General features: G+C 34.8%; 1 protein-coding gene across 1 annotated transcript in view; it reads right to left on the bottom strand.

Annotated features, from left to right (window-relative positions):
- Positions 1-688: 688 nt before the first annotated feature.
- Positions 689-10384, bottom strand: part of LOC140562820 (uncharacterized) — a 104584-nt gene continuing 94888 nt past the window's right edge. Inside the window, exons 9-11 of the mRNA XM_072688675.1 lie at positions 8630-8692; positions 4913-4975; positions 689-844 (exon numbers count right to left, since the gene is read on the bottom strand). Coding sequence (XP_072544776.1) covers positions 689-844; positions 4913-4975; positions 8630-8692 — 282 coding nt within the window. The remainder of the gene's footprint in view (positions 845-4912; positions 4976-8629; positions 8693-10384) is intronic.

Below are 10384 nucleotides of genomic sequence, written 5' to 3'. Positions count from 1 at the left end.
GTAGTTAAAAGGGAACTGGAGGAGAAAGACAAGGAGTAATTAACAAAACACAACCTAAAGCCAAGCTACTGGAATAGTTACAGTTTCAGATGTGACGGTAAACACATTCGAATATTAATAAAAAATAATTAGAATAATAATGAGAACAAAAATGGCGTCTTTTATACGCTTTTTTCGCTCCGTTTGGTCATCGTACGTTGATAGGCTTCTTAATATTGGATATATCGGTATTTACGAAGTTTAATTTACATTCGATCTGTCAGGAGGGTCATATGTACAAGTGGGGATACTTGGGAATGTAGATGGAACACGACTTGACCAGATGTGAAGTATAACTGTGGTATAAAAATGATGAAATATAAATAAATCAAGCAGAATGAGACTTGGACTCAACGAGAAGGTAGTGAAGTGTAAATAGTTAAAAGGGACCCGGAAGAGAGCGACAAGGAGTACTTAACAAAACACAATTTAAAACCAAGCTACTGGAATGGTAACAGTTTCAGACGTGGTGGAAAACACATTGGAATAACAATATAAAATAATTAGATTAATAATTGGGACAAAAATGGCGTCTTTTATACGCTTTTTTCGATCCGTTTCGTCATCGTACGTTGATAGGCTTCTTAATAATGGATTTGTCGTTATTTAGTAAGTTTAAATTACATTCGATCTGTCAGGGAGGTCCTATTTACAAGTAGGAATACTTGGGATTGTAGATGTAACAGGACTTGACCAGATGTGAAGTGTAACTGTGGTATAAAAATGAAAAAAATATACATACATCAAGCAGAATGAGGCGGAATTTCAGCAAGAAGGTATTGAAGTGTAAATAGTTGAAAGGGACCTGGAAGAGAAAGAGAAGGAGTAATAAACAAAACACAACTTAAAACTAAGATACTGGAATAGTTACAGTTTCAGATGTGATGGAAAACACATTCGAATATTAATAAAAAATAATTATAATAATAATTAGGACAAAAATGGCGTCTTTTTTCGCTCCATTTGGTCATCCTACTTTGATAGGCTTCTTAATAATGCATATTTCGGTATTTTGGAAGATTAATTTACATTCGATCTGTCAGGAAGGTCATATTTACAAGTGGGGACACTCGGGAATGTAGATGGAACACGACTTGACCAGATGTGAAGTGTAACTGTGGCGTAAAAATGATAAAATATAAGAAATTAAGCAGAATGAGCCGGGAAATCAGCGAGAAGGTAATGAAGTGTAAATAGTTGAAAGGGACCTGGAGCAGAAAGACAAGGAGGAATTTACAAAATACAACCTAAAACCAAGCTCCTGGTATAGTTCCAGTTTCAGATGTGGTGGAAAACAGATTCGAAAATTAATAAAAAAATAATTATACGAATAACTGGGAAAAAATGGCGTCTTTTATACGCTTTTGTCGCTCCGTTTGGTCATCGTACTTTGATAGGCTTCTTAGTAATGGATATATCGGTATTTACGAAGTGTAATTTACATTCGATCTGTCAGGAGGGTCATATGTACAAGTGGGGATACTTGGGAATGTAGATGGAACACGACTTGACCAGATGTGAAGTGTAACTGTGGTATAAAAATGCTAAAATGTAAGAAATCAAGCAGAATGAGGCGGGAACTCAGCGAGAAGGTAGTGAAGTGTAAATAGTTAAAAGGGACCCGGAAGAGAGCGACAAGAAGTACTTAACAAAACACAATTTAAAACCAAGCTACTGGAATAGTTACAGTTTCAGATGTGATGGAAAACACATTCGAAAATTAATAAAAAATAATTAGAATAATAATTGGGACAAAAATGTCGTCTTTTAGACGCTTTTTTCGCTCCGTTTGGTCATCGTACTTTGATAGGCTTCTTAATAATGGATTTGTCGTTATTTAGTAAGTTTAAATTACATTCGATCTGTCAGGGAGGTCGTATTTACAAGTAGGAATACTTGGGATCATAGATGTAACACGACTTGACCAGATGTGAAGTGCAACTGTGGTATAAAAATGAAAAAAATATACATACATCAAGCAGAATGAGGCGGAATTTCAGCAAGAAGGTATTGAAATGTAAATAGTTGAAAGGGACCTGGAAGAGAAAGAGAAGGAGTAATAAACAAAACACAACTTAAAACCAAGCTACTGGAATAGTTACAGTTTCAGATGTGATGGAAAACACATTCGAATATTAATAAAAACTAATTATAATAATAATTAGGACAAAAATGGCGTCTTTTATACGCTTTTTTCGCTCCGTTTGGTCATCGTACTTTGATAGGTTTCTTAATCATGGATATTTCGGTATTTAGGAAGATTAATTTACATTCGATCTGTCAGGAAGGTCATATTTACAAGTGGGGACACTCGGGAATGTAGATGGAACACGACTTGACCAGATGTGAAGTGTAACTGTGGTATAAAAATGATAAAATATAAATAATTCAAGCAGAATGAGGCGGGAACTCAGTGAGAAGGTATTGAAGTGTAAATAGTTGAAAGGGACCTGGAAGAGAAAGAGAAGGAGTAATAAACAAAACACAACCTAAAGCCAAGCTACTGGAATAGTTACAGTTTCAGATGTGACGGTAAACACATTCGAATATTAATAAAAAATAATTAGAATAATAATGAGAACAAAAATGGCGTCTTTTATACGCTTTTTTCGCTCCGTTTGGTCATCGTACGTTGATAGGCTTCTTAATATTGGATATATCGGTATTTACGAAGTTTAATTTACATTCGATCTGTCAGGAGGGTCATATGTACAAGTGGGGATACTTGGGAATGTAGATGGAACACGACTTGACCAGATGTGAAGTGTAACTGTGGTATAAAAATGATGAAATATAAATAAATCAAGCAGAATGAGACTTGGACTCAACGAGAAGGTAGTGAAGTGTAAATAGTTAAAAGGGACCCGGAAGAGAGCGACAAGGAGTACTTAACAAAACACAATTTAAAACCAAGCTACTGGAATGGTAACAGTTTCAGACGTGGTGGAAAACACATTGGAATAACAATATAAAATAATTAGATTAATAATTGGGACAAAAATGGCGTCTTTTATACGCTTTTTTCGATCCGTTTCGTCATCGTACGTTGATAGGCTTCTTAATAATGGATTTGTCGTTATTTAGTAAGTTTAAATTACATTCGATCTGTCAGGGAGGTCGTATTTACAAGTAGGAATACTTGGGATTGTAGATGTAACATGACTTGACCAGATGTGAAGTGTAACTGTGGTATAAAAATGAAAAAAATATACATACATCAAGCAGAATGAGGCGGAATTTCAGCAAGAAGGTATTGAAATGTAAATAGTTGAAAGGGACCTGGAAGAGAAAGAGAAGGAGTAATAAACAAAACACAACTTAAAACCAAGCTACTGGAATAGTTACAGTTTCAGATGTGATGGAAAACACATTCGAATATTAATAAAAAATAATTATAATAATAATTAGGACAAAAATGGCGTCTTTTATACGCTTTTTTCGCTCCGTTTGGTCATCGTACTTTGATAGGTTTCTTAATAATGGATATTTCGGTATTTAGGAAGATTAATTTACATTTGATCTGTCAGGAAGGTCATATTTACAAGTGGGGACACTCGGGAATGTAGATGGAACACGACTTGACCAGATGTGAAGTGTAACTGTGGTATAAAAATGATAAAATATAAATAATTCAAGCAGAATGAGGCGGGAACTCAGTGAGAAGGTATTGAAGTGTAAATAGTTGAAAGGGACCTGGAAGAGAAAGAGAAGGAGTAATAAACAAAACACAACCTAAAGCCAAGCTACTGGAATAGTTACAGTTTCAGATGTGATGGAAAACACATTCGAAAATTAATAAAAAATAATTATAATAATAACTGGGACAAAAATGGCGTCTTTTATTCGCTTTTTTCGCTCCGTTTGGTCATCGTACTTTGATAGGCTTCTTAATATTGGATATATCGGTATTTACGAAGTTTAATTTACATTCGATCTGTCAGGAGGGTTATATGTACAAGTGGGGATACTGGGGAATGTAGATGGAAATCGACTTGACCAGATGTGAAGTGTAACTGTGGTATAAAAATGATAAAATATAAATAAATCAAGCAGAATGAGGCGGGAACTCAGTGAGAATGTATTGAAGTGTAAGTAGTTAAAAGGGAACTGGAGGAGAAAGACAAGGAGTAATTAACAAAACACAACCTAAAGCCAAGCTACTGGAATAGTTACAGTTTCAGATGTGACGGTAAACACATTCGAATATTAATAAAAAATAATTAGAATAATAATGAGAACAAAAATGGCGTCTTTTATACGCTTTTTTCGCTCCGTTTGGTCATCGTACGTTGATAGGCTTCTTAATATTGGATATATCGGTATTTACGAAGTTTAATTTACATTCGATCTGTCAGGAGGGTCATATGTACAAGTGGGGATACTTGGGAATGTAGATGGAACACGACTTGACCAGATGTGAAGTGTAACTGTGGTATAAAAATGATGAAATATAAATAAATCAAGCAGAATGAGACTTGGACTCAATGAGAAGGTAGTGAAGTGTAAATAGTTAAAAGGGACCCGGAAGAGAGCGACAAGGAGTACTTAACAAAACACAATTTAAAACCAAGCTACTGGAATGGTAACAGTTTCAGACGTGGTGGAAAACACATTGGAATAACAATATAAAATAATTAGATTAATAATTGGGACAAAAATGGCGTCTTTTATACGCTTTTTTCGATCCGTTTCGTCATCGTACGTTGATAGGCTTCTTAATAATGGATTTGTCGTTATTTAGTAAGTTTAAATTACATTCGATCTGTCAGGGAGGTCCTATTTACAAGTAGGAATACTTGGGATTGTAGATGTAACAGGACTTGACCAGATGTGAAGTGTAACTGTGGTATAAAAATGAAAAAAATATACATACATCAAGCAGAATGAGGCGGAATTTCAGCAAGAAGGTATTGAAGTGTAAATAGTTGAAAGGGACCTGGAAGAGAAAGAGAAGGAGTAATAAACAAAACACAACTTAAAACTAAGATACTGGAATAGTTACAGTTTCAGATGTGATGGAAAACACATTCGAATATTAATAAAAAATAATTATAATAATAATTAGGACAAAAATGGCGTCTTTTTTCGCTCCATTTGGTCATCCTACTTTGATAGGCTTCTTAATAATGCATATTTCGGTATTTTGGAAGATTAATTTACATTTGATCTGTCAGGAAGGTCATATTTACAAGTGGGGACACTCGGGAATGTAGATGGAACACGACTTGACCAGATGTGAAGTGTAACTGTGGCGTAAAAATGATAAAATATAAGAAATTAAGCAGAATGAGCCGGGAAATCAGCGAGAAGGTAATGAAGTGTAAATAGTTGAAAGGGACCTGGAGCAGAAAGACAAGGAGGAATTTACAAAATACAACCTAAAACCAAGCTCCTGGTATAGTTCCAGTTTCAGATGTGGTGGAAAACAGATTCGAAAATTAATAAAAAAATAATTATAATAATAACTGGGAAAAAATGGCGTCTTTTATACGCTTTTGTCGCTCCGTTTGGTCATCGTACTTTGATAGGCTTCTTAGTAATGGATATATCGGTATTTACGAAGTGTAATTTACATTCGATCTGTCAGGAGGGTCATATGTACAAGTGGGGATACTTGGGAATGTAGATGGAACACGACTTGACCAGATGTGAAGTGTAACTGTGGTATAAAAATGCTAAAATGTAAGAAATCAAGCAGAATGAGGCGGGAACTCAGCGAGAAGGTAGTGAAGTGTAAATAGTTAAAAGGGACCCGGAAGAGAGCGACAAGAAGTACTTAACAAAACACAATTTAAAACCAAGCTACTGGAATAGTTACAGTTTCAGATGTGATGGAAAACACATTCGAAAATTAATAAAAAATAATTAGAATAATAATTGGGACAAAAATGTCGTCTTTTAGACGCTTTTTTCGCTCCGTTTGGTCATCGTACTTTGATAGGCTTCTTAATAATGGATTTGTCGTTATTTAGTAAGTTTAAATTACATTCGATCTGTCAGGGAGGTCGTATTTACAAGTAGGAATACTTGGGATCATAGATGTAACACGACTTGACCAGATGTGAAGTGCAACTGTGGTATAAAAATGAAAAAAATATACATACATCAAGCAGAATGAGGCGGAATTTCAGCAAGAAGGTATTGAAATGTAAATAGTTGAAAGGGACCTGGAAGAGAAAGAGAAGGAGTAATAAACAAAACACAACTTAAAACCAAGCTACTGGAATAGTTACAGTTTCAGATGTGATGGAAAACACATTCGAATATTAATAAAAAATAATTATAATAATAATTAGGACAAAAATGGCGTCTTTTATACGCTTTTTTCGCTCCGTTTGGTCATCGTACTTTGATAGGTTTCTTAATAATGGATATTTCGGTATTTAGGAAGATTAATTTACATTCGATCTGTCAGGAAGGTCATATTTACAAGTGGGGACACTCGGGAATGTAGATGGAACACGACTTGACCAGATGTGAAGTGTAACTGTGGTATAAAAATGATAAAATATAAATAATTCAAGCAGAATGAGGCGGGAACTCAGTGAGAAGGTATTGAAGTGTAAATAGTTGAAAGGGACCTGGAAGAGAAAGAGAAGGAGTAATAAACAAAACACAACCTAAAGCCAAGCTACTGGAATAGTTACAGTTTCAGATGTGACGGTAAACACATTCGAATATTAATAAAAAATAATTAGAATAATAATGAGAACAAAAATGGCGTCTTTTATACGCTTTTTTCGCTCCGTTTGGTCATCGTACGTTGATAGGCTTCTTAATATTGGATATATCGGTATTTACGAAGTTTAATTTAGATTCGATCTGTCAGGAGGGTCATATGTACAAGTGGGGATACTTGGGAATGTAGATGGAACACGACTTGACCAGATGTGAAGTGTAACTGTGGTATAAAAATGATGAAATATAAATAAATCAAGCAGAATGAGACTTGGACTCAACGAGAAGGTAGTGAAGTGTAAATAGTTAAAAGGGACCCGGAAGAGAGCGACAAGGAGTACTTAACAAAACACAATTTAAAACCAAGCTACTGGAATGGTAAAAGTTTCAGACGTGGTGGAAAACACATTGGAATAACAATATAAAATAATTAGATTAATAATTGGGACAAAAATGGCGTCTTTTATACGCTTTTTTCGATCCGTTTCGTCATCGTACGTTGATAGGCTTCTTAATAATGGATTTGTCGTTATTTAGTAAGTTTAAATTACATTCGATCTGTCAGGGAGGTCGTATTTACAAGTAGGAATACTTGGGATTGTAGATGTAATATGACTTGACCAGATGTGAAGTGTAACTGTGGTATAAAAATGAAAAAAATATACATACATCAAGCAGAATGAGGCGGAATTTCAGCAAGAAGGTATTGAAATGTAAATAGTTGAAAGGGACCTGGAAGAGAAAGAGAAGGAGTAATAAACAAAACACAACTTAAAACCAAGCTACTGGAATAGTTACAGTTTCAGATGTGATGGAAAACACATTCGAATATTAATAAAAAATAATTATAATAATAATTAGGACAAAAATGGCGTCTTTTATACGCTTTTTTCGCTCCGTTTGGTCATCGTACTTTGATAGGTTTCTTAATAATGGATATTTCGGTATTTAGGAAGATTAATTTACATTCGATCTGTCAGGAAGGTCATATTTACAAGTGGGGACACTCGGGAATGTAGATGGAACACGACTTGACCAGATGTGAAGTGTAACTGTGGTATAAAAATGATAAAATATAAATAATTCAAGCAGAATGAGGCGGGAACTCAGTGAGAAGGTATTGAAGTGTAAATAGTTGAAAGGGACCTGGAAGAGAAAGAGAAGGAGTAATAAACAAAACACAACCTAAAGCCAAGCTACTGGAATAGTTACAGTTTCAGATGTGATGGAAAACACATTCGAAAATTAATAAAAAATAATTATAATAATAACTGGGACAAAAATGGCGTCTTTTATTCGCTTTTTTCGCTCCGTTTGGTCATCGTACTTTGATAGGCTTCTTAATATTGGATATATCGGTATTTACGAAGTTTAATTTACATTCGATCTGTCAGGAGGGTTATATGTACAAGTGGGGATACTTGGGAATGTAGATGGAACACGACTTGACCAGATGTGAAGTGTAACTGTGGTATAAAAATGATGAAATATAAATAAATCAAGCAGAATGAGACTTGGACTCAACGAGAAGGTAGTGAAGTGTAAATAGTTAAAAGGGACCCGGAAGAGAGCGACAAGGAGTACTTAACAAAACACAATTTAAAACCAAGCTACTGGAATGGTAACAGTTTCAGACGTGGTGGAAAACACATTGGAATAACAATATAAAATAATTAGATTAATAATTGGGACAAAAATGGCGTCTTTTATACGCTTTTTTCGATCCGTTTCGTCATCGTACGTTGATAGGCTTCTTAATAATGGATTTGTCGTTATTTAGTAAGTTTAAATTACATTCGATCTGTCAGGGAGGTCCTATTTACAAGTAGGAATACTTGGGATTGTAGATGTAACAGGACTTGACCAGATGTGAAGTGTAACTGTGGTATAAAAATGAAAAAAATATACATACATCAAGCAGAATGAGGCGGAATTTCAGCAAGAAGGTATTGAAGTGTAAATAGTTGAAAGGGACCTGGAAGAGAAAGAGAAGGAGTAATAAACAAAACACAACTTAAAACTAAGATACTGGAATAGTTACAGTTTCAGATGTGATGGAAAACACATTCGAATATTAATAAAAAATAATTATAATAATAATTAGGACAAAAATGGCGTCTTTTTTCGCTCCATTTGGTCATCCTACTTTGATAGGCTTCTTAATAATGCATATTTCGGTATTTTGGAAGATTAATTTACATTCGATCTGTCAGGAAGGTCATATTTACAAGTGGGGACACTCGGGAATGTAGATGGAACACGACTTGACCAGATGTGAAGTGTAACTGTGGCGTAAAAATGATAAAATATAAGAAATTAAGCAGAATGAGCCGGGAAATCAGCGAGAAGGTAATGAAGTGTAAATAGTTGAAAGGGACCTGGAGCAGAAAGACAAGGAGGAATTTACAAAATACAACCTAAAACCAAGCTCCTGGTATAGTTCCAGTTTCAGATGTGGTGGAAAACAGATTCGAAAATTAATAAAAAAATAATTATAATAATAACTGGGAAAAAATGGCGTCTTTTATACGCTTTTGTCGCTCCGTTTGGTCATCGTACTTTGATAGGCTTCTTAGTAATGGATATATCGGTATTTACGAAGTGTAATTTACATTCGATCTGTCAGGAGGGTCATATGTACAAGTGGGGATACTTGGGAATGTAGATGGAACACGACTTGACCAGATGTGAAGTGTAACTGTGGTATAAAAATGCTAAAATGTAAGAAATCAAGCAGAATGAGGCGGGAACTCAGCGAGAAGGTAGTGAAGTGTAAATAGTTAAAAGGGACCCGGAAGAGAGCGACAAGAAGTACTTAACAAAACACAATTTAAAACCAAGCTACTGGAATAGTTACAGTTTCAGATGTGATGGAAAACACATTCGAAAATTAATAAAAAATAATTAGAATAATAATTGGGACAAAAATGTCGTCTTTTAGACGCTTTTTTCGCTCCGTTTGGTCATCGTACTTTGATAGGCTTCTTAATAATGGATTTGTCGTTATTTAGTAAGTTTAAATTACATTCGATCTGTCAGGGAGGTCGTATTTACAAGTTGGAATACTTGAGATTGTAGATGTAACACGACTTGACCAGATGTGAAGTGTAACTGTGGTATAAAAATGAAAAAAATATACATACATCAAGCAGAATGAGGCGGGATTTCAGCAAGAAGGTATTGAAGTGTAAATAGTTGAAAGGGACCTGGAAGAGAAAGACAAGGAGTAATAAACAAAACACAATTTAAAACCAAGCTACTGGAATAGTTACAGTTTCAGATGTGATGGAAAACACATTCGAATATTAATAAAAAATAATTAAAATAATAATTAGGACAAAAATGGCGTCTTTTATACGCTTTATTTGCTCCGTTTGGTCATCCTACGTTGATAGGCTTCTTAATAATGGATATTTCGGTATTTACGAAGTTTAATTTACATTCGATCTGTCAGGAGGGTCATATGTACAAGTGGGGACACTCGGGAATGCAGATGGAACACGACTTGACCAGATGTGAAGTGTAACTGTGGTATAAAAATGATGAAATATAAATTAATCAAGCAGAATGAGACTGGAACTCAGCGAGAAGGTAGTGAAGTGTAAATAGTTAAAAGGGACCCGGAAGAGAGCGACAAGGAGTACTTAACAAAACACAACGTAAAACC

This window comes from Salminus brasiliensis, chromosome 9 (assembly GCF_030463535.1).
Source record: "Salminus brasiliensis chromosome 9, fSalBra1.hap2, whole genome shotgun sequence".
Taxonomy (NCBI): domain Eukaryota; kingdom Metazoa; phylum Chordata; class Actinopteri; order Characiformes; family Bryconidae; genus Salminus; species Salminus brasiliensis.
Note: the sequence above shows the minus strand (reverse complement) of the source record. Positions and strands in the feature narration are given on the sequence as shown.